General features: G+C 35.0%; 1 protein-coding gene and 1 pseudogene across 6 annotated transcripts in view; one reads left to right on the top strand and one right to left on the bottom strand.

The window, feature by feature from the left end:
- The window catches only part of CTNNA3 (catenin alpha 3), a 1,737,547-nt gene that overhangs the window by 1,123,833 nt on the left and 587,789 nt on the right, over window positions 1–25,925 (top strand). For all 5 annotated transcript variants that reach the window (XM_082408616.1, XM_082408615.1, XM_082408617.1 and 2 more), the window contains one exon: window positions 1,032–1,124. In XM_082408616.1, the coding sequence (XP_082264742.1) occupies window positions 1,032–1,124 (93 nt within the window). The remainder of the gene's footprint in view (window positions 1–1,031; window positions 1,125–25,925) is intronic.
- Window positions 2,261–7,007, bottom strand: LOC309636246 (transmembrane protein 33 pseudogene; annotated as a pseudogene). The gene has a single exon. The product of its transcript is annotated as a transmembrane protein 33 pseudogene (transcript).

Here is a 25,925-nt window from a genome sequence, read left to right as displayed (position 1 = left end):
AATGTAGTTATTTAAAAGGGCACCCATTTCCCTGGAAAAGAGTGTGAGTTTCAAAAGCAATAATGCATAAAAGAATATGGGTATTGCTAAGGGCTTGAATCAAGTTGACTGCTCGAATGTCAAATAGTGCCTACGAAGTTGTAGTAGAAAATCAAGAACAGGAAGAAGAATTCAATTATCTTGTATTTGTCCAGCTTTGCAGCATATTTGATGCTGAATAAAACATGAATAAAGATACAGTCATGCTTAATGCAACTTAAGTATGCATAATAGACCTCTGGGAAATAATAAACCAATTACAAACTTAAAATAAACCACAATCATATGAGATTCCAAGAATCTATCGGCATTCAATCCATAGGTAAACTTTTTTTTCAGTCCCTTAGGAAACCGTAATAGTTAGCATCTTATTATGGGTTAGGTGTTGATACCAAGAGACTGTACAGGGTTTACTAATTCACTCACCAGTCTTCCTTTCGGCTTTAAATGATTTTCCATGGCCCTTTGTTGTTATTTATTATTTTTTTAATTTATTTTTTAAAAATTATTTATTCATTTATTTATTTATTTATGGCTGTGTTGGGTCTTCGTTTCTGTGCGAGGGCTTTCTCTAGTTGCGGCAAGTGGGGGCCACTCTTCATCGCTGTGCGTGGGCCTCTCACTATCGCGGCCTCTCTTGTTGCGGAGCACAGGCTCCAGACGCGCAGGCTCAGTAATTGTGGCTCACGGGCCCAGCCGCTCCGTGGCATGCGGGATCTTCCCAGACCAGGGCTCGAACCCGTGTCCCCTGCATTAGCAGGCAGATTCTGAACCATTGCGCCACCAGGGAAGCCCTTTGTTGTTATTCAATATCAACAGATTCTCTGAATGCTTCCATAAAGCAGATACCAGTGACATTTATGAAAATGCTGTTGTTTGTCATTGAGATTTTCAGTGAACATGTACATACTCTTACTTGTCTAGGATGACAAATGTTTCTGCATTTCCTTCATAATCTGAGATAATTTCCATTGTTTTATATTGTATTTAAGGTGGCAAATCTTGCTTGTTCCATGTCAACAAATGAAGATGGAATTAAGATTGTCAAAGTTGCAGCCAATCACCTGGAAACCTTGTGTCCACAGGTATAACTAACTTACTGTCTCTTTCATTAAACTAGCTATAAAAAATTATATGTAATGCTTCAGACTTACATACATATGGAAATATTTTAAAATATATGTTTTAAACACAGAAAATGACTCATCCTAAGGTCATACTTTATTGTTTGCTAAGCACCTCATTCTTTATTTAACACCTGGTTCTTGTAACATATCCTGAGAGACCATATTAGAATTTTGTGAAAGGTATAGTTTGAAATCAAAGCAGTGTTTTGTCTAACAGATCTGATTTATTTTTAGTCTTATTTATTTTGAAACCTCAAATTGTATGACATTAATGGTTTTTTCCCTCTTTTATCAAAAGAAGGCATGAGTTTGAAAAAAAACCAAGAAATATTGTCTTGTCTGCAATTCAGGAGTTTTTTAAAATCTGAAGAGCAACACATTCTTTAGGGAATTATTTTAGATGACGGATTGTCTTGAAACCATGAATCAGGATACACATAAGGTCAATCTTAAACACCTTCCTTGTCTTAGAATAAGCAATAAATAGTATGGATAATTACTTCATAATAAAAACCACAAATGTTGTAAGGATGTGAAATATAATAATGATTAGAAACTTCAAGTCTCTGGACATCTGCTTAGATTCTAATTTTACTAAAAGTGGAGTGTGTGTTAAATTCTTGATTTGCCTTGCTGGTGATTTCATCTCTAAGAATATTGAGGAAACAGTAAGGGAGAGTGCTTCCTTAGACTTAATGTTGATTAACAAGTGAACACTGGCTGAAGAAATGCAGCCTGAGGACCTGCCCCTGAGATCTCGTAACTGATGGCAGTTTTCTGTGAGGTTCCACAGGGAACAGAACCCTGCAGTGAGGTCTCTAAAGTGGCTGAATCACTTACACTCACTCCCCTCAAGAGTCTGAATTCTCATTTCTCCACATGGCGGATAACACTTGAGGCTGTCATTTTTTTTTTTTTTTAAAGAATTTCACTTTATTTATTTTTTGGCTGTGTTGGGTTTTCGTTTCTGTGCGAGGGCTTTCTCTAGTTGTGGCAAGTGGGGGCCACTCTTCATCGCGGTGCGAGGCTGTCATTTTTGAAATGTCCTTTGAATCCAAATAGTATTCAATGTATCTCATTGGTTTCAATTTATAATTTTCTGATTACTCAAGGAAACATTTTTTTAAAACATTTATTAACCATTTGGCTTTCTAATTCTATAAGTTGCCTCAACCCTTTGCCAATTTTTAGGTTTTTTTTTTTTTTTTTGAATTGCATTGCTTAGGTTTGTTAAAAATGTCTTCTGTTGACTATGGCTTTTCTTTTAACTTTGAAAATAATATTTTAATCATAAAAGATTTTAAGAACTTTAATGTGAACATATGATCCATCTTTTAATTTCTTAAACAGACATTTGAGCACCTACCCTGTGCCATGGTTTGTTGGTTTGTGCTTTGTCAAGAAATTCTTGCAACAAAAATGTTATATAGTTCCCACATTTTCTTTTTAAAAGATTGAATTATTGTTATTTAACCTTTAGATCTTTTTTTCATCTGAAATTTATTTTTATGTCTAAATGAAGTGGAATTTTTTTTTTTTTTTTACAGTGGTAACCATTGGGAAACCGTCATGTATTATATAGTTGATCCTTTCCCAATTAATGTGAAATGTTACCATTTTTCACACATACACGCACACTTTTTAAATGTTTCCATTGTTTTATATATATTTGTATACATATGCATATAAACTATAACATAAGTAATGCATGCATATATATACAATCATGTTTTATTTAATACATTATACATGTATAATACATGCATATCAAATCTGAATAGTTTCTTTACTCCTATTCTGTATGAAATATAAATTGATAGATAAATTGAAATATGTTCCAAAGTATACAATTTTCTGGGATCTCTATTCTATTCCAGTGACTCATTTCTTTATCCCTGCAACAGTATTATGGAACCTTTTTCCAGTTTTATGGAGATAGAATTGACATACAGCACTGTATAATTTTAAGGTGTACAGCATAATGATTTGACTTAGATACATCATAAAATGATTATCACAATAAGTTTAGTGAACATCCGTCATCTCGTATAGATACAAAATAAGAAAGAAAAAAAATTTTTTTCTTGGGATTTACTCTCTTAGTAACTTTCATACATAACATACAGCCATGTTCATTATATTAACCATGTTATACATTACATCCCTAGTACATACTTTCTTATAACTAGAAGTTTGTAACTTGACCACTTTTATCCAATTCCCACTCTTTCTACTTCCTACCTCTGAAAAGCACAAATATTGTCTCTTTTTCTATGAGTTTGTTTTTGAAGTATAATTGATGTACAACACTACGTGAGTTCCTTGTGCACAACATAGTGATTCAATAGTTCCATATATTTCAAAATGACCATGATAAGTCTAATTACCATCTATCATCATATAAACATATGATATCATGACTGACAAATTCCCCACACTGTATATTTCATACCTGTGACATTTATTTTATACATGGAAGTTTGTACCTCTTAATCTCCCTCACCTAGTTCTCTCATCACCCCATTCCCCCACCTCCCCGTTCATGGTATCTATAAGTTTGTTTCTGTTTTGTTACATTTGTCCATTTGTGTTTTTTTTAAGATTTCATATGTAAGTGAAATCATATGGTATTTGTCTTTCTCTGTTTGACTTATTTCACTTAGCATATTCCCTCTAGGTCTCTCCATGTTGTCACAAATAGCAAGATTTAATTCTTTTTTATGGCTGAGTAATGTTCCATTGTGTGTGTTTATGTGTGTGTGTGTATACCACATCTTCTTTATCTGTTCATTTATCGATGAGCACATAGGTTGCTTTAATATCTTTGCTATTGTACATAATACTGCAATGCATATATCTTTTCAAACTAGTGTTTTTGTTTTCTTTGGATAAAAAGCAAGGAGTGGAATTCCTGGGTCATATGGTAGTTCTATTTTTAATTTTTTGAGTAATCTCCATACTGTTTTCCATAGTGACTGCACCAATTTACATTCCTGTAAACAATGCATACAGGTTCCCTTTTCTCTACATCCTTGCCAACACTTGGTATTTGTTGTCTTTTGGATAATAGGCATTCTGACAGGTGTGAAGTTGACAGCTCGTGGTTTTAATTTACATTTCCCTGATAATTAGCGATATCGAGCATCTTTTCATGTGCGTTTTGGCCATCTGTATATCTTTGGAAAAATGTCTATTCAGATTCTTTGCCCATTTTTAATTGGATTGTTTCTTTTTTTGATGTTGAGTTATATGAGCTCTTTGTATATTTTGGATCTTAACCCCTTAATGAATATTTTGTTTGCAAATATCTTCTCCCATTCAGTATGAGGCCTTTTAATTTTGTTGACAGTTTCCTTCACTGTGCAAAAGCTTTTAAGTTTGATGTAGTCCCATTTGTTTATTTTTGCTTTTGTTTCCCTTTCCTAAGGAGATTTATCCCCACCCCCCCAAATATTGCTAAAATCAATGTCAAAGAGCATCCTGCCTGAGTATTTTTTTATTGTTTACTTAACATTGTAGTTACTTTATTGCTCTAGAAAATTTAGTTTTTAAAACCATCAGATGACATACATAGTGATAATAAGACTGCCCCCCCCCCACACAATCAACTGTATATTACGAGGCTTCTCTAACTTAGTAGATAAATATTACAAAATTACAAAACTAGCTGGTTACAGTTGAGCTATCAAGTGGGTATCACATTTCTATAGATCAAAAAGTTGAGTAAAAAGAAAACTGATGTCACTGATTAGTCACCGACTATATTTGAGAAATCCAAGTTACATGCACATAGAAGGAAACTCATTACGAAAACCATTACATTACTCTGTGTTAACATTTTGCAATGTTTTAAACGTTTCCAATCATGCAACAGTAAATAAAGATCAGAATGAATTTTAGAAAGGAGTTAATGGAAGCTGAACGAATGTATTTAACATATTACACAACTCAAATCACAGTTGCATAATACATCCAATCCCCCCAAACGTATCTGTGCATTACGCCATTGAAACGCACACTATTTCCCCCACAACTCCTCTGGCTCCATTCCCAATCAATAACCTTTCCTATAAACCTTTCTATTTAATCTTTTAAGTCAGATTTGATGGGTAATTATGTATAATCTTCATTATTATTTCAGAACAGATACAAAGTTTAGTCATATGCTCAATCTTCAGTTACATTCCTTTCAAAAGGCATCTGAACTGCTGTAACCGTCTATGACAATTCAAGCCTAAGAAACCGAGAAAATTGGCAGTCAAGAATCTGATCTAAGTAACTGTGTAAACTACGATAATACTAAAACCTGTGTGTCCACATTTCTAAAAGAATGATTTCCTGTTTGAGAAGTGTTACTCAGTGGATCTCTGAAAGGAAAACTGACTGACTACCGTACTGCTCTCTGATGTAAAACGCTTAGGTGACCACAAATATTTACCCAGTTGGTTAACAAGCTTTCATTTGGGCCTTTTAAAAAAATATTCAAAGCCACAGAAGTAATTATGAAAATAAAATTTTGGAAAGTCATAGTATAAGATACATATAGAATTCCTATTATAATGGTACATCCAAAATAAATCTGTCCTAACAAAGCAGCACAAAATCAATTTAGAAACAATTTGAAATTAAATACAGTGGGAAGTGTTTTTGTTAAAATCGTCGACCAAAATTACTGAATAGCAAAAGAATACTGTCTCAAAATATACTGAATTTACATGTTAATATTACCACAATGAACTCATGCCAGATATAAATTCAGGTTACCAATTAGATGAAAACAAACTTTAGGGGTATTTTTACCAGAGAAATAAATGTACTTCATGATAAAGGCACAGCAGCATCTAAAGAATTTTTGATACATTTATCACAAGATTCAAACTTCCCTGTTAACAACACATTACAATCAAGTTGCTCAGCAAGTGTTTAAAAGGCTTGATTTAACATGCCAGGAAAATGAATATTTTTCTTTTGAGATGCATTTATGTAAATTATGCAAATTGCATTGAGGTCACTTTTACACCTGGAATTAACCATCCCTAGCAGAAGTACCAGCAGCTAACAATGCTTATTTATATTATATATAACTTAGCTGAATGTTAAACTATGCAACTGTTGGTGCCAGTCTGCATATAAAGGCAATGCTCTTGAGACAAAGTCTTGTCACAAACAGTGGACAAGCAGGTTTCATTATCAGATGTTCAACAACAATCCTCAGTTCATTAAACAAAGTCCAACTATATGGATTTCTTCGAGAGGAGTATCAAAGAGTAAGGAATCTATAGCATATAAAAGGGTGGAGCAAACTTCCTTGACCACTAAAAAGCATAAAAGCTGTAGTAGGCATCAAGAATATTTCATTACAAGCAATGAATTTCAGAATATTCTGTTGATTAGCGCTTAATTTATCCAAGAGAGCTCTCAGCAGAGGTAAACTATTTGAACCCTTTGCATCAAGGACCTTTTTCATGTATGTGGCAGCATGAAGCAAATAAAATAACAAGACTGGGAAAATACTCATTGTAACCGGGTAGGGAATTGACAAAAATGAGTGAATAGAACAGGTAGTGGCAGCTGTCCTCTGACATAGCATGGGCCTGGAATGCTCTGTTTAACTGGAAGTGTGGTAATCTTTGGTGCAGCCTCAGAGCACTAGTCAGAGCATTTGCCAGCAAAGCACATTGGTAAAAGCTTGCTGCTTCATGCAACCCAAGAAGAGACAGAACAAAGCAGAGCCGTAAACTGTGAACAAGCGAGAAAGCCACATTGCCATGTCCGGTTTATTGGCCATCATGAATTACACTGCGCCTGCCTCTTGGGGGCTGTTCAGGCCGTATCTGCCATGGGGGGCTCACACACACATCTGGGACGCTGTCCAGCATGGCCAAGAGCAAATCTGGGTTTCTAGAAAGCCCGAAGTGAAGGCAGAGCTTTGGAACAAGGCCCAGCAGGGCCAACCTAACACTGGCTCCAGGTTATTGCTGAACCCGGAAGCGCTCCCTTCACTTCTGTGGGGAAGAGGTGGTGATGCATAGGGGAAACCCTCAGTGGTGCCCTGAGGCATGACAGGGAAGTGTCCCTGCTTATGGTTTTTCCTAGAAGTTTTATGGTTTCAGGTCTTACATTTAAGTCTTAATTCCTTTTGAATTTATTTTTGTATATGGTATGAGAAAATAGTCCAGTTTCATTCTTTTGCGTGTAGCTGTCCAGTTTTCCCAAAACCATTTATTGTAGAAGCTATCTTTTTCCCATTGTATAGTCTTGCCTCCTTTGCTGTAGATTAATTTCCGTATAAGTGTGCGTTCATTTTTCTGGTCTCCTTTTTATGTTCCACAGATCTATGTGTCTGTTTTTGTGCAGGTACCATACTGTTTTGATTACTATGCTTCGTAATATAGTTTGAAATCAGGGAGCATGATACCTCTGCCTTTGTTCTTCTTTCTCAAGATTATGTTGGCTATTTAGGATCTTTTGTGTTTCCATAGAAATTTTAGAATTATTTGTTCTAGTTCTGTGAAAAATGCCGTTGGTATTTTGATAGGGATTACGTTAAATCTGTAGAGTGCCTTGGGTAATGTGGTCATTTTATCAATAATAATTCTTCCAATCCATCAACATGATATGTAAAGATATTAGAAAGCCATCTGTTTGTGTCTTCTTCAATTTCTTTTATCAGTGTTTTATAGTTTTCCTAGTACAGGTCTTTTACCTCCTTAGTTAGATTTATTTCTAGGTACTTTATTCTTCTTGATGCAATTGTAAATTGGATTATTTTCTTAATTTCTCTTTCTGATAGTTTGTTAGTGTATAGGAACACAAGTGATTTTTGTATATTAATTTTGTATACTGTAACTTTATTGAATTCACTGATGAGTTATAACAGTTTCTTGGTAACAGGTTTAGGATTTTCCATATATTGGACCTTGTTGTCTGCAAACAGTGACAGTTTTACTTTTTGCCTTACAATTTAGATTCCTTTCATTTCTTTTTCCTGTCTGAATACTGTGCCTATTCTTCCAGTGCTATGTTAAATAAAAGTGGCAAGAGTGTGCATCCTTGTCTTATTCCTGACCTTAGAGGAAATGCTTTCGGCCTTTCATACATTGCATATGATGTTGTCTGTGGGCTTGTCATATATGGCCTTTATTATTTTGAGATATATTGCCTCTATGCTCACTTCATTGAACTTTTTTTTTAATTATTATAAATGGATGTTGAATTGTGTCAGAAGCTTTTGCTACATCTATTGAGATGATCATATGATTTTTATTGTTCAATTTGTTAATGTGGTATACCACATTGATTGTTTGAGAATATTGAACCATCTTTCATCCCTGGGATAAATTCTACTTGTTCGTGGTGTATGATCCTTTCAATGTATTGTTGAATTTGGTTTGCTAATACATTGTTGAGGATTTTTGCATCTATGTTCATCAATGGCATTGGCCTGTAATTTTTGTGTGCATGTGTTGTGTCTTTGGTTTTGGTATGAGGGTGACACAGTCTTAATTATGACTTTGTATTACATCTTGATATCTTCTAGGCAAATTCAGTTACTGTGTTTTTTTCTTTAAAGTATTACTGTTCTACTCTTTGCTCTTTTTATAACTTTCATGATCTACTTGCAAAGTTCTATAAAAATACATATTAGAATTTTTATTGAAATTGTTAAAATGTTTTAGGTTTTAGATTATTTTATGGAATAATGACTCCTTCAAGATATTAAATATTTCCACTAATAAACATGTTTTTATATATCTCCATAATCAGATCTTTTTTTAAATGTCCTTCAGGGACTCTTTAGTATTTTTTTTATTATTAATTACAGTAAATTCCATAGCCACATGCTGATGGCATCCAAATTTTTCTCTCCAGGCCAGACCGCTTTCCTAAAGACTAGACTCAAATACTTAGTTTGCCTTTGACATTTCCACATTGATATCTAGAAGACATCTAAAGCTTAAAATAGCCAAAATGGAACAAATGTTTGCTCTGTCTCCACCTCATTCTGCTTCCTCTTCAGTCTTTCTGATTTTAGTTAATGGCATGGCCTTTCACCTAGTTGCTCTGGGGAAAATCCTAAAGATTTTACTTTTTTTATTCAGTAAATATTTATTGAATATATACTATGTGGTAGGCATTATTTATGCAACTGGGGAGTAAACAGTAAAGGAAACAAAAATTAGACAAAAATTCTTGCCCTTGTGAAGTTTATATTCTAATGATATCTAATGGCTGGTTTTCCTATTTAATCCATTAACAAGCCCTATCAACTTCACCAAAACTTAGTTATCTTGAATCTACATACTTTTCTCCATCTCGTTTGTCAACATCATAGCCTATGCCACTATCATCTATCTTTGACTACAGAAATATCGTCCTATATGGTTTCCATTCTTATACTCATATCTCTCTAATCTACTTTCTATGTAAAAGCCAAAGTAAAATTTTAAAAAATGTTTATCATAGCAATTGCTTTCCTTAGCCCCTTACAGTAAAATGCAAACTTCTTTTAATGGCTTATTCAGACTTAATATGAAATTCCTACTGCTTAACTTTCAGCCCTACTTCATATTATTTTCCTTTTCATTCATTAGATCTCTGCACATTGACCTGTTTCTAGAATACAGTAAGCGCCTTCCCACCTGAGGGAGTTTGCACTTGGTAATTTTCCAGTGTGCTTTTCTCATATGGCCATATGGACTGCTTCTGTTATGTTTAATTTGTGAGAACTGAGTTCAAATATCATCTTCTCAGACATCAATCTCCCTAAGTTACTTCTTCAGCTATGACCTATTATGTCACCATATTTGTTTCTTTTAAAGTCTCTTTTTTAACTTTCCACATATAAGTAATATCATATGACATATGTCTTTCTGCATCTACTACAATCTGAAATTATATTTTATATTATTTTGTTACTTTTTATTATACATTGTACACACTCAAACATAAGGTTCATGAAGGCAATGATTTATAGTTCCTTGTTCACTACTTATGTCTCCCATACTAGCAGGAATGCAGCATATATCGTATGCTCAATAACTATTTGTCCAATATATAAGTGAATGATAGGGTTTCTAGAATGTTAAATCATTCTATATTCATAGAGGGCAGCAAGATTTTTTGCAACATCTTTTATGATACTTTTCCTAACAAGGCATGTCTTTTTTTTTTTGACAATGTAAAAAAAATTTACCTTATAATTAGTTTGAGTTGTAACTGATGAAAAACAGAATCCTTAAAATGGTTGATTAATGTATAGTTGCTAACCAAGGGTGAGACCTCTACTGCGGGGCTGCAGTCTGCTCTTGGCCTCGCTCATTTCAGTGTTTTACTAGTGATTTGGATAAAATTACAGAATTACGTTCTTAAATTTTTCAGTTAAAAATAAGAGGATAAAGGAACTCTATTAGCTGAAAGAGTCCAGTCTCAAAGAATTTGAATATTCAAAATATGGACTAAATATCAGTATCCAGATGAAATATAATAGGTATAAGTATTAAACCATGGATATTGGGCACTATAAAACAAATTTAAAAGTGGAGAATGGAGTAAATATAGCTTAGCAAAAATTTACTCTCCAAAAGGCTTAGAAGTTTTAGTTGATAGTAATCTCAGTGTGAATCAACAGTGTGGTGTAGCTGTCAGAAAAGACTAGTATGATTTAACATTTTTTCATCAAAGAATAAGTTCCAAAACATTCTCAACCTTCTTTGTACTTCTTTGTACTTTGTACTTCAAAATTATTTTTTCAAGCTGTATATTTTTTATATGGTGTGTCTTGAAATTCAGAATTAGTGGGTCTAGAGTGAACCCCAGTTGCCTGTGTATGTATGCATGTACACATGTATGTATGCACATGTGCATGTAAGTTCCATTTTGACAATATCTATTAAAATAAAATATGTGCCTAGGTCCACTAATTTCACTTCCAGCAATTTATAGTACAGATATATGTGTGCACATGCACAAAAGTCTATGAGCAAGTTTTCTAAAATCTTTTTTTAATTGAATTAACATTGACATAGAATATTATATTAGTTTTAGGTATACATCATGTTGATTTGATATGTTTGTACATTATGAATTTATTACCACAAGTCTAGTTACCATCTCTCACCTTACAGAGTTATTACAGTATTATTGACTGTATTTCCTATGCTGTACATCACATCCCTGTGACTTATTTATTTTACAGCTGGACATTTGTACCTCTTAATCCCCTTCACCTATTTCGCCTGTCCCCCCACCACCTCCCCTCTGGCACCACCAGTTTGTTATGAGCATGGTTTTTATGCATCTTTATCTGTAATGGCAAAAGCTAGAACCAACCTAAATATCGGGTAGCAGAGAATGTTAAAAGTTGTTTAAAATAGTAAGTCAGCTCAATATCTGTTTTGGTATAGAAGATACCCAAGATAATTGAAAAAGGTATATTTCACATGAGTATGTATATTATCCCACTTATGTGAAAAAAAAGAGACAACTGAGCCATATGTTTATATACTCATAGGAAAATTTTTCCAAAAGGTTCTCATGAAAATTTTAATAGTGTTTACTTCCAAGAAGCGAAACAGGAGGAATACTTTCAGATCTCATTTTATTTCTTTAAGGACTCTTAGTTTAACCAGAAATAGGTATTTTCTTAATTTCAAAACAAAACCTAACCAATTTAAAAAATTCTAATTAATTCTGGAGTGAGTCAGGTTGAGAAAACACAGGGCAGAAGTAGCTGATGGGGCTGCACTTAATTCCTGTTTGTTAAATACCATTGAATTCACCCAGGTTTCAGTGAACTGGATCATCCTGGTTCTTACTTTGTCTAGAGGGCTACAACTGTAACACTCTGCCCAGTTACAGGTGTCACACTTTTAAAAGATTGTCACTTGGAGCATATTTAGCAGAGAATATCTGAAATAGTGACATGACTTGAAACTATGCCATATAAAAAACTCCTAAAAGCAACAGGGAATTTTTAGCCAGGAAAAGGTAAGACATGGAGAAACATGATCACTATCATCAAATCTTCAAAGGGCTATGATGTGAAAGACTTGCTCTGAAGGTCCCTGAGGGGCAGAACTACAACCTAGGAGCAAGAGCTAGAAAGTTACAAATTTTATCTCAGTATAGAATGAATTTTCTAAAGGAGCTCTCCTGGAGGAAATTGGACTTTGTTGAGAGGGAGGGATTTGGAGTTTCTCAGTGCCACAGACATTTAAAGGTAAGGAGAGTGATCTTTAGACCAAGCTATTGTGTAGAGGGTAAGAAGTTGGCCTACAAGCCTTTTAATGCCCAATCCTGAGATCCTTTAATGGATGTGTCTTTTATTTAAAGGAGAGAAATGTGACCTGGATGATAGCGTTGCTGGAGTACTATAGCTATTTGAACTCAACCTGGCAGAAGGATAAAACTATCACTATCTATAGGGCCTAATCCTTGTTCCATTTTAACAAGTAACTTGGAAGGCTATTTTGAAAGTAAACATTTTATGTTTGCACATGGCACAAATAGGAGAAAGAATTCAAGGTTCTAAAATATGTTGATAATCTGGACTAATGTTTGAAAACTCATAAGCTAAAATTTGAAATGGTAAATGTAAAGTCAGAGCCTTAGGTTAAATAAAATCTATTGCACAAGTGGATAGGCAAAACATTGCTTATGAAAAGCACCTGGAAAAACAGGAGTTGAGAGGGACATTTGTTATCTAGTTCAGTGAATTCCAAACACTGGTCCATGAAAGCGTTCTCATGCTCTATAGTGAAATTAGGTCAATAGAGTTAAATTTTTTTAAAGTAAAATTTTTTCAACTTTTTACTCAAAATTAATGTATTTTCTACTTTGATATTCATCAAAAACAGGTGACATTTGTATAGCTGATGCAGCTTTATAAGTCAGTAGCATGACATGGGGACCATCTTACAGCTTTAAAGTGATTATGGGGCTTAGCTTGTAGAATATGGGAAACGTCCCGTACTTGGCACAGGAGTGTCCACGTCTAGAATACCATGTGGGTTCAGGCCCTGCAATTTAAGGGCTCGGTAGAAGAGGAATGAGTTGTTTAAGCCAGAGTTAGTTATTACCTCATCACTGGAAGTGATTTTTAAACAGAAGTCAAATGTGCTATGCCTTGTCAAAGATGTTGGAAAGAGAATTTCTTGATTGGGTGGTAGAGATATTAGATCGTCTTAAATAAGATTCTTTAATTAGTAAAAAGCATGGGAAAACTTTGGATATTTTCCCTTACAGTGAATACACTTACACTCAATTGGACAGACTCTCACAGGTGCTTAGACTTTCCAAAATCAAGTCAAATTTTCAAATCTCTGTCACATTTGCATCAATATCTCGTACAGCTTTGTTACATCTTCTTCTGTTTATCCCTTTCATCAAATGGTATCCAATGACCTGACAGAGCTAAAACAACTTGCAGAGGCATCTAGTTTATTTTCAGTCATATGCTTGGGGATATATTTTCATAAATTGCTTATTGGAAATCTATAATTACTTCCTGAAAGGGTTGTATATTAGGTATGTTGAAAAGTAGGGAGCAAAGTCGAGGCTGCCCAGACACAGAAGTCTGTGAAGTATAAAAAGAACAAAGTACCTGGGGGAGGGTGTGCACTGAAGATCACCTGAATTTATATTTAAACATGGAAAAATAAAATCCCCATGAAGGTAGGAATTTTTGGTTCCCTGACATACCCTAAGAATAATGCCGGACACATAGTAGGTACTCAGTACATTTTTATGGAGTGAATGATTATATCTGCATGAACTTATTTTGCATTGTAGACATTGGCAGGGGCATGCTGAAAGCCGGCACTATTCCTCATCCTTCTTTGTTCTCTAAGTATAGAAACTCCCAGTTTCTAACCATTTCTAACCAAAGTGATAAAAGGTCCCAATATAACACTTTGCTTGAAGTACAAGTCATGTAAAGTGACTAGCATTTTTTGTCTCTGCATGGACAGGATTGTTTTGTTATAATAACAGCTTGTTCTGATTAAGTTATGATGTGTTACTGTATTTAGTTCACGCTTCAGTAAGGGCATTGGGCTATCACTTTCAAATGGAAAATCATGTTCTGATTTGTATGAGTTTTTTGTTGTTTTTGTGATCAAGGAGCCGTCATATCTATGAATTGAAAGTACTTAATTTTCTAAGTATCATACTCTGGGGAAGCAGATATGTTTTCTTTTCATCTTTTGTAGATGATAATGATGGATGTTTTGTTTGCAACTAAACAGTATAGGACTCAAATAATCAATTTAGAATAATCATATTCTTTAACAATCCCAGAGTGTACCTATGAGAGTTGTGATAGGCCTTTTACAATTATACCTAATCTATTTCTTTTCTCTTCAGAGAATGGCAAAAAAAAAAAAAAAAATCTAAGATTTTGGAAACCAAGAGTCATGCATGACATAAAGAGGCTAAAATGAGGTGATCATTTTGTTTTAAAGCAGATTATGATTGGCTTGTTGATCCTCAGGACTGTCTAGGATGATTTCAGACTGGAAGCCTAGGATCAGTCTCTTCTCTGCCATGCTGTGATATTTATATGGACAGACAGTGCCTGAGAAAGCTATGAACACAGTTGCTTTCCAAGCCTGGAAATTAAGCTCTGTATTATTGTAGTATCATTGTTCTAAATCCTGTCCTGATTACACAGTTGGCCACTCCCTTTCACTCAACCCAAGGATCTCTTTAATTTGACAAATATTTGGTGACCATCTGTCAGGAGCATCCGTGAAACTAGGGCAAGCAAGGAGCAGGCAATAAGGATTCATGGGGTACCCACTAAAACAGTTCTCAGGAGTGAGGTCTGGGTTCAATTAGGAGGGGCTTTATCTAAGAAAATATGAGGTTTTGTGTCCTAGAAGAAGAAACGGAAGTTGTAGAAGAGAAGTCACAGCCATTAAATTTTAGTGGGGACGTGGGATCAAAGTTAGATAATGGCTTAAAAGTAAGTAGCCAGAACTAATTGTGATTCCAAATGAAGGCTGAGGCAGTAATTTCAGGATTATTCACAAACCAGAGGGTCTATGCTAGAGCCCTCATTTACGCTCATGGTATATGCTATAATATTAAGCATGTTAGCATTAAAGGATCTGTGCCAGCTTCTAGTTACAGAGGAAAAAGTAAGACAGAGCCTTACTACATTACATTTCCAGTGAGACGGGAAAATGTATTATCCAGGTATTGATAGAAACGAAGTGGTGTTAGAGAAGAATACATGAAATGCCATGGAAGCTAGAGATACATGTCAGGGGATTCTGGGAGGACTCTCAGAAAAGTGACTTTTTCTATAGGCCTTAAAGGATGAGCAAGATTTGGACATTTGGGAAAACATAAAAAGGGCATTCTAAGCAGAGGAGATGGAAAAGTATATAACAGAAATTGAAAAAAAGTAAGTAATTTAATCTGTCTAAGCCACACTGTTTCTTAATGGGAGCTCCTGGCATTTGGCGTGGGACAGTTCTTTGTTGTATGGGACAGCAACATCAAATGCCAGATGGGGTTCTACATGCCAGAAAACCCGGAATCTAAGGCACTAGATACACAATCACCATCTCCCCCAGCACAATCTTCGTGATAACCAAAAATGCCTCCACACATTTCCAAGTGCTTTCTAGGAGATACTGCCTCATTTGAGAACAAGTTGGAGGGCATAGGCTGTGGAAAAGGGAGAGGTTGGATCCACAATTGAAACAAAGGTTATAGCCCTTACTGCCAAGTGAAAGAATTTAGATTTGGAATTTAGTAAAGGATGACAATTCATTACCGGTTTTGAGTAGGAGACTGACATCATCACAGCTTTGCTTCCTGGGTGTTAATCTGGAAACTGTATGTCAACTGAGTGGAAAAAGGGATAGGCAGGACCAATTAAGAGATTATTGAATATTATACACAGAAGTCAGAATTTGAATCAGAGACATGAGAATAAAAATTATAGATGGGATAAATTATAAATGGACTATATAAATTGGCCAGAAATTGAAAACAAATTAGATGATGGTGATGATGGAGGCAAAGAGGATAAATTTTGGATGGTTTTGGCTTATACCTGGGAGGATAGTGGTTCTCTTAGGAGAAATTGGAAATATGTTGAGGAAGGAGGAGTCACTTTAGGGCAGGAATTAATATATTTAAAGTGCTACCTGAACATCCAAGTAGTACTTTAAATATATTTAAGGTATTCTCAAGATAAGGTTGAGATTATAGCAAACAACACATACAAGAACTTGAGATATCACAGCTAGATATGGTAGCCATTCGTATAGAGGCAATGGTTAGAACCATACATGTAGGACCAGATTGCTGAAGAGCAAGAGAGAATAAAAGGATCAAAGGCAGAACCTTAAGAAAAGACATCTAGGAGAGAAGAAGAAGAATCTGAGAAAGAACAGTTATCGAAGTAAGAGGAACTTCAGGAACAGGTGTCTTGGTGGAAGCCTGGCAAGTTGAGTGTGTCAGCACAGTGGACAGTGCTACCACATGCTCCAGAGAGCTCCCGTGGGACGTGTACTGACAAGTCTCTGGTGGAGCTGGAAATTAGGAAGTCCCCAGTGATCTTAACCAGAGAGGTTCTGGTGGCATTGTGGGAAAGGAGGAGAGAGTGGGGCTGGACGATATAATTCTAAATTTTGTTTTCCTTAGGCATTGAAAAGTAAACCTAAACTGTGGAAAAGAAAAACACCGGGAATCTGCACTTTGCAGACATTACTATAGAGTCTTACCATACTTTTTACTTCCAGTTAATTTTTCAACATTGCTTTTCATCTCCAGTGTCTATACAGTACAGTAGGTCTTTAAGTAATTCGAGCTGTGTTCTCTAAATTATGTTTTAATTCAGTGAGCACAGCCTCATGGAGTTAAATAGGAATAGGACCTATTGCAGATTTTTGATAAGCGGTAAATAAGACCAAGATTACAAATTATAGTCCTATAACTGAAAGACTCTGAGCTCTCATTTTATGTGTTGTTATTGACAATGCCACTGACCCCTACATCCCGATTTAGATTTAGAGGGATTTTCTGCATCCTTTTCAAGAAAAGGGTGTTCCACTTCCACATCCACACTGAATCAGACGCTTGGGACTATCAGATGACTCTCAGTCTCTTGGAATATACACTGAGTAGGGCAATGACCTGGGAAAGTCAGTTTTAAGAGAGCAATGGAATAGACTTAAGAATAAATGTGAAAAGAATATAAGTAGACCAACAATCATTATTTTTTTTAATGTTATAGTTTCTGTTCTAAAGCTGCCTTTGCTGACAGTGTTCCATAAAATAAAATACTCTGCCATTTTGGGTCACCCAGGGAGAACAGGACTAGGAGAATAGGAAAAAATTTGAATAGACATACCGTTATCACATGTGCTCAATATAAAAGGCAATGTGCAGATACCAGATCAAGGGGCGTGAAATAGAACTGTGTTGAGGTCCAGAAGCTATAAGGTCATTGCTCCATAAGGTAGAATGAACTAGGTTGGGGAATTTATGAGTCAAAATGGTGTTTCTAATAAGTAGCAAGGTATCAATAATAACACATTGAATAGTTTATATTTTTAAAAGTAGATTTAATCTGTGTTTTGACCTACGCTTTCAGAAATAACAGTCACTGTACTTATATCGTAATAAAATCCCACTCTTCATCTAATGAAAACAACGTGAGTTAAAAATCTCACAAAATAATCGTACCATCTGCTTTTGAACATATACATACCTTCTGAATATGTAACACTTGGTAACAAAGTCCATTGAGGAAGAGATGGCCATCTGTCATGCAACTGGGATGTGGCAGGTGCATTCCCAGAGTTTTCATACTTAACTCTTGTGACAGTCTTGTGACATCGAATCATTGGACTAATTTTATGTATAAGGAAGAAGAACTTCTTCAGGATTTGGATACTAACATTCTGCTTGGTTTTATAGGAATTATTTCAACAGAGTTTTTATCTATTCATATTTGTGTAATTCTCCAAAGAACATATACTTTTTTTCTATTTCTCCTTTCTGTAAAAAAGGTGATAAAGAAAATTTCCCAGAAATCTTTACTTTCAACATAGAGTCTGTAATGCCTTTTGACCCTCATGTATTTAGGGCTTGGTATTTCAGAATTCTAACCTTGGCTTCTTCACAAAGGGTAACAGTACTATTTGATATTTATATATCACTTTATTATTTAAACAGGCTTTGTAATTTCTTTAAGCTATCACACTGAGTAAGGTTCAATCCCAGAGAGGTTAAGTGGGCTCTCTAAGATTACACAGCACACTGGGGGAAGAATTTAGAATAGAATTCTTGTCCTCTAAAATCACTTAATTAACATCTGTTTACTTAACAAGATGGGCAAAAAACGATAGATCAATGTGTTAATCATGTCTTTTTGCTATAGTATTTTCAAATATTTAATTGTCAAAGCTTTTGATTAAAAAAGCTTCTATGGGCAGGTAGCTGGGTATAAAAGTATATATTTAAGATAATAAAGCAATATTTGGTCCCTTTGAGCCCATACATGGATAATGCTAGAAAGAACAATTTGACTTTAAAAGATTGAATTGTTTCAAGCTGTGTATTCTCATTTTCTTGAAAAATATTCTTTTATATTTAAATCCCCTGTTTAGGATTCAGGCAATATACTAAATTTTTAAAGAATTTACTCTAAAAAATCACACTCTTTTGAACATTGTCTCTTTTATCAGTTAATGAAATTATGTAACTTCATGTATTTGTTTTGAGGTAATGATTATAGATGAGTTCATACTAAACTTAAGGTTCAATTTCAGTAACTATATTAGTCATGGTATTTGCTGATTTTGCTTCTTCTTTCTACTTTTTAGTATTATTTACTTCTACATCAGCAGTGACTCTGTATGCCTATTATTTTGAGCCATTTCAAATAATTTTTCTAATCTGGAAAGTTATTAATTACAAGTGAATGATTGAATAAGAAATAAATATTTCCCAAAGACTTTAGCTCCATTCCTAGGTGAAATAGTGACCCAAGAAGTGTACACTTACTATCCCTCACATATAAGTGCCATTGAATATTTTTGGTGGTGATGTTGAAGATATTTAAATGATGTTGGTGGAGGGTGGAGGCCAGAGAAGTTACTTTAATATAAGAACAGGCAGGGTGTAAGTAAGTCTGAAAGAAACTATGGCAAACTGGAAATGTTTGCCTGCCTTAAGTCCTTCGAATTTATTTCCCAAGACCTTTGAGGTCACTCCTCCCACCCCTTCCCCACCCTCCCAAAAAAGGGAAGACAAGAACAGAAAAGCCCCTGTAGCCAGTTTTTAGATCCTTATTCTAGTACAATATTTGATTTCTATTTAGAGTACATTTTGTTTGTTTGTTTTTCCTTCTCAACAACCCTGTAATTGGCTAAAGGTATTATTACATTTTCCAAGAAATATTGTTGTGTAGATAAAGATATTTCATGGATAATACAGTAGTGAGATAAACCATTTTAAGGAAAGAGACTTTGGCCTCCAGATAGGTCTGGTACCAATCTGAGAGTAGGGGCCATCACATAGGAAAGCAGACTATAGTGTGAGGCAGCTTAGGGGAAATGAGTCAGAAGTGTAAGGATCCATCACAGCTCATGAGTGCAAATCTCCCTGTCATCATTCCAAGAAGAATTCATGGTTGTTCTCTCAAGCAAATATTTATGTCTGTGACCTGGGAGGAAAGTACCTATTAGCCAAGCTTTACTGATAAGTGAATAAAGAGGTGACGGCCACCTTCCTGTTGAAACCCTTGCTTCTTTGTGCTTAGTACACTGTCAATGGCCAATAAGTAATAATTATCATTTTTCTTTTTGCCAGATGTTTCCTATAAATCACAAAATGCAAAGACAGAGATTTGAAATCTATTCAGAACACAAGTATGAATAAAATGAGGTCATTTGTTGCAGTCGTGGGTAGTACTTCTCAAGACAGAGTTTTCATAACAGATAGTTTCTAGAAAGATCTTTGGAAGATATGGGATTTTTAACTTAGACTTTGCATGTAGGTCAATGGGTATTGTCTTTTGGGAGTCATGTCACTTAACACAGAAGATCCATTGATTTATTCTACAAATGTTTACTGAGGACCTGCTTCATACCAGGTACTTTTCTAGGCACTGAGGATACTATTGTAAATACAACAAAGTGCCTGTCCTATTGGAGCTTATACTCTATACGAGAGCTAGCAATAATAAGTATGGAAACAAGGACATAGACAAGATAATTTTGGATAATAATAGCTAACACATAGCTTTTGTATGTGCCAGACCAGTTCTAAATACTTTTTTTATATATTAACTCATTTAATCCTCACAATAAACCTAAGTGGCAGGTACTATTATTTACACATTCTTATAAATGAGGAAACTGGAGTCCAAAACATTCATGTAACTTGCCAAGTCAGAGAGATAAGGAGCTGGGAGCTAGGATTCAAATCTGAACAGCTTGATCTTTTAACCCATACTGTTACCCACTGTGCTGCATGCTGCACTATGAGGGAAATCAGATAAGCTGAGATAGAAGGGGACTATGGGCAAAAATGCCTGGATGCAGAGATGACATTTGAGTTGATAGTTTTACAGCAAGAAAAAACATGCCATGTGGAGTTTTGAAGAAAGAGCTTTTCAGGCAGAAGAAACTTGTGTAAAAGCCCCCAAATGGGAATGAATTCAACCTGTTTGAGTGAAGAGATGTAGGGTTGAGTAGGAAGGAAAAGGAAAGGGCAGGGATTAGACCTTGTCAGACCATGTGAAGGAGGTAACTGCAGTTCTACTGGAGGAATTTAATCAGCTTAGTGGCTGATGTATGGCAAATGGATGATAGAGTTACAAGAGTGAAAGAAAGGTGATGAGTTGGTTAGGAGGCTATCCAGTTGTCTAGGAAAGAATGATAATGGCTCAACCTATGGTGGTGATTATGGAGCTAGTGAAACCTATAACACTGAGAAAATATTTTGGAAATGGTGTTGATAGGGTTTATTGAATGTGGTAGGTGAGAAAAGAGCATGATTAGGCATGGACTCTGAGGTTTGGGGTCTAAACATCAGAGTGAACAGTGGTGTCATTTACTGAACTGCAAAAGATTTGAGGAGATGCCATTTGGCGACGTGAAAAATGAGTTCTATTTAGGCAATATACTAGGAATGAGATAATCACGTATAAATGTCAGGTGGAGGAGAGAGATCCAGTGTGAAGTTTAGAGAAGAGGTTTAGGCAGGAAAATTGAAAATTGTCAACATTACAGATTATATTTAAAACCATTGGATGGGATGATATAACACCAAAGGAGAATTTAACCTTCAGAAGAGGAAGGAAGGAGGGTTATAATTATGGGGCACTCCAACATCAGCTAACAGCAGAGGAGAAACCCACGAAAAGCAACTGAGAAAAAATAACCAGAGAGCAAGAAGAAAACCATAAGAAGGTGGAATAGTGGAAAACTAGAGAATTAGTTTAGAAAACTAGAAACACTAGAAGGAAATGTTTAACTTATGTCACTTATTGCTTGAGACTCAGGGAAGGTGAGACCTGAAAAACTACTCTTTGGATTTTGGTTACAAACAGATATAGTAGACAAAACTTGATTTGATGGGGCTTTATTAATTAAGACTCACTCTGTATGCCAGTTAAATTTCTGAATAAGGTGACCCAAGGGACCCTTAGAGTAGTGATTCTCAAAGTGTGGTCCTTAGACCATCAGTATTAGTGTCACCTCGAAACTTATTAGAAATGCAAGATTTAGGCCTACCCTAGACCATATAAATTAGAAACCCCAGTGATGTGGCCAAGCTGTGTTTTGACAAGTATGTGAGTGATTCTGATACACGCTATAGCTTCACCTCAATAGTGTTGGGATGGAGTAGTCTAGTACAGGGTCTGGAGACCTGATTATGTATATCTCTCACCAACTCCATGTCCCTTGTGCCTTGAAATTGACCATAGTAGGAGTACACATATCAGGGAAATCAGAAATCCCCAAATGCTACAAATCAGGGCTTCCCCCCCACAGCCCCCTTTTTTTTTTTCTGAAGAGCTTATTGTTAAACCTTTACCAACAAACTGTTACTGGTAAATTCAGTAGATCTGGGGTGGAGCCTGAGAATTTGCTTTTCTAACAAGTTGTCAGGTGATGTTGATGCTACTGACCCTGGGCCCACACTCTGAGAATTATCAAAACTAAATTTGTTTTATTCTGTCATGCTTCTCAAATGTTCTCCCATTCCCTTTTATGCATTTCTAATTGCATGATCTTCAAAATTCTCTTTCAGTTTGTTTTCATCTTTATCTGAATTTGGAGTAAATTTTCACTCCATCATCATTACCATTATTTTAGTCTTCATTACTTCTGGCCCCCATTATTACCAGAGCTTGTCTCCATGACAATGTCCTCTTATCTATCTGGCTAACATTGTTACCCTGTTCAGACTCTTTGATGTTTCCCTCTTCACTCCCCGCACCTTGGACATAAGGTCATCTGATGGCCGCTCTTGCTTCCTGCATCAATTTCAATTTCCTTTTGTGCTTGAAAACCAAGCACTTATTACCGGGTGTTTTCCACCTCACACCAACATATATCCATCCCTTAATCTTTTGAACTTTCCTATGTCTAGGCTTTTGTTCATAACTCTGTGGACACCTGACCTGCACTAATTTCCTTCCATCCCTCTTTATCCTCTATATACATTCTACCTTTCCTACACATTCCAACTCAATGGTATATTTTACCAACATGTATTTGACAAGATCTATAATTATATCTTTGTGTCCAAGACAGAAAAATTAAATCTGAGTGTTGGTGTAATTAGGGAAAATTGTAGTGGGTTAACACAAAGGATTTCAGTAAAGAGATCGATTTTATCTTGGAGTCTCTGTACTTCTTTATGTCCTTTTCAAATATTTATTTTGAAGAAAAGAAAAGATCTAACATTTATTGGACATCTGTTTTCTGAATACTGTGATAAGCATTTTCCCTACATTATCTCATTTGTATTCTCACAGCAACCCTGTAAAGAGGTACTATTGCATGGGTCTCTTGAAAATCCAGAAATCTATTTATCAAGTCTGTTGTTAACATAAATCTGGTTGAAAAAGCTAATGTTATGCATGATCAGGTCATGAGTCACCATATCTTGTCAAGCTAGAAGAATGAGTCAAAAGTCAACAAGGGACATTTAACAGCAATAACTATAAAATCTATATTCAAATTAAAGTCATCCTTCATATATATATAAGTTCTTACAGAATTTGCTTTACTGAAGTTTATGGGAGAGGTCAAATGAAACTCTCTAAAGCTCAATATGAGCTGATAGGGTGATATAGGTGCTAATAAAGCTAATACACTCTTATTTTTGTAATTATAGAAGTATAGCATCCAGAAGATCAAGGAAAGTTATTTTTCCTGTGTATTCTCACCAGCCAATACTCATTTGGAGTATTGTGTCATTTTTGGTTAATCTATTTAAAGAGGATTTTGATAAATTATGCAGTATAAAATGATGACTACTAGAATGGCACCTTTATCATAGTTGACAGAATAGAGAATACTGAGTGGTAATATTATTACTTGCATTGAAATTCTGCCACATGGAAGGACTGGAGCAGCTGAGACATGAAAATAGGCAAATTGATGGAAATTAAAAAGGGGTAGATTTCAGCTCAATGTAAAGAAACTTTTCTGGAGTCAGCCAGAACAGCCCTACAGTGGAATGGACAGCCTCAAGAAACAGACGACATCCATCATTGAATGAGATCAAGGAAAGCATTTTTTATCTTTAAAGATTCTGGGATTTTATTCTGTCTTTCATTTGCCTTCAGGCTGCTCTTATTCAAAATGATCTCTCCCCCTTCTGATTTGTAATTGCACTGAAGGACCACATTTATTAATTAAAGCACTTAATTATTCTTCCTTCCATGGGCATTGATATTATTCTACAATATCCCTTCTCCCACTAAAGTCCCCAATAAGGGGAAAAAACTGCCATTATGTTTTATAGCCCACTCTGTGAACTGGGCTGGGATTCTGAACACATACCTGGGATTCAATAAGCACTTGTTGACTGACCAGTAATTTTCCAACGTGCTGAGGCTGCTCTCTTTTACAAGGGCAATTATAAACATTTCTAGGAGCCAACTCAAGTTCTTAAAATAATATGGATGATGTTCTGTTCTCTCCCGCTTGAGTAACAATCACACTGCAGAAACCAGTGTCAGCAAAATAGGACAAAACTGTTGTTTTGATTCCCTTAATAAGAGAAGACAAGAAAATAATTCTCATTTAAAACCACTCTCATTCACTTATAAACTGTATTAAATTTTACTCTGCATGCAGAACTAAGTCGTTGTGTTTCTAGCCTCCACAAACAACTTAAGTGCTTCAAATATATTAGCAATGCCATCTCTGCACATACGTAAGTCATTTTTGTCCCTTTCTCTATTAATCAAATGCATCATCAATCGGTATATTTTATAGCCTTTATAATTACTGTTTTTTAATACTGCTTTTTCCTCTTTAGAAGTGTGGTGAACTGTATCTAATTTTAACATTATTCCTGTATGTTACATGACTATGTTAAAAATAAATGCAGTGGCAATTTCAATGTAATTCGTCTCACTGAATCGAATATGTCTCGCTTTCTGATTCATTTTCCTTGTTTTTCTCGTTCCTATACATTTTCCTCATTTACTGTTGTTTTTTTTTTTTTTTTCTATTTTAACAGAATCCTAACCAGTAGGTTTTCTATTTTAATAGGATCCTAACCAGTATCTGGATAAATGTATATAACTTTAGGTTTATGCCTTAACAAATGGTAGAATAATCTAAATTTCATTTTTTTCTCAAAATGATATATGTAATATGTCTTTTGCTGGTATCCAGCTGTCCTGTACAGGTGATTTAATATTTCATGTATGTCAAAAGGAAGAAAAACAGTGGGTTTCTAGTCTGGAAACGGGCACTCTAGTCTTCTGCACTGATTGACTATGTGGCTTTAGGCAAGTTACTTGAACCTTAAACTCTCAGATTCGTTAATCTTTCCTTTGTAAGTTGGTGGATTTGAACTAGATTTCTAAGATCCCTTCTAGATCTAAAATTATACAATTTCAGGAAGACTTTAATTTTAAAACTTTGTACCAGTATATCATATTTTAAACACATAAAAAAATTTTATATTGTAATTTAACATATTGAAACAATATTTTCGAATCATCAGTTCAGTCTTCACTGTTATTTAACATTTTATACTACTAAATATTTTTCTTCAAAAATAGTACTCCTTTCAATATTTTTTTTGCATACTTTAAGAAGAAAGTAATTTTGTTTACTTTATTGTTAAAAAAATATAGTTAGGGAAACATATATTATGAGAATCTCAAAAGCAGTTCATATAACATAGCACACTAAGCCCACTTGTTTTATTCCCATCGAAACATAGAATGGTCCTTCTTTTAATCTGATGATGACTGTTTTTCCCTAAGTGTTCTCATCTAAGGGCAAAAGCTATGGAATCAAATGATGAGTCAAAGCATGTTAAGCCATCTGTTTTAGAATAAATAGCTGCCATTATTTCTGTTAATATTAACACATTTCAACTTGTATGCTATTTCTTAATTAAAAGTGCACATCCTACTCTTAAAAGTAGTCAAAAGGAATCTCTAATTTTTATGATTGACTGTTTAAACCCAGTCACACAAGTGTTCTAGTTTCCCACCCTGAAGGAGGGGAAATTTCTGTTGATGTTGATGCATAA

Source organism: Balaenoptera borealis (genome assembly GCF_965194805.1).
Source record: "Balaenoptera borealis genome assembly, chromosome: 10".
NCBI lineage: Eukaryota > Metazoa > Chordata > Mammalia > Artiodactyla > Balaenopteridae > Balaenoptera > Balaenoptera borealis.
The sequence above is the reverse complement of the archived record's forward strand: the minus strand, read 5'-3'. Positions and strand labels throughout refer to the sequence as shown.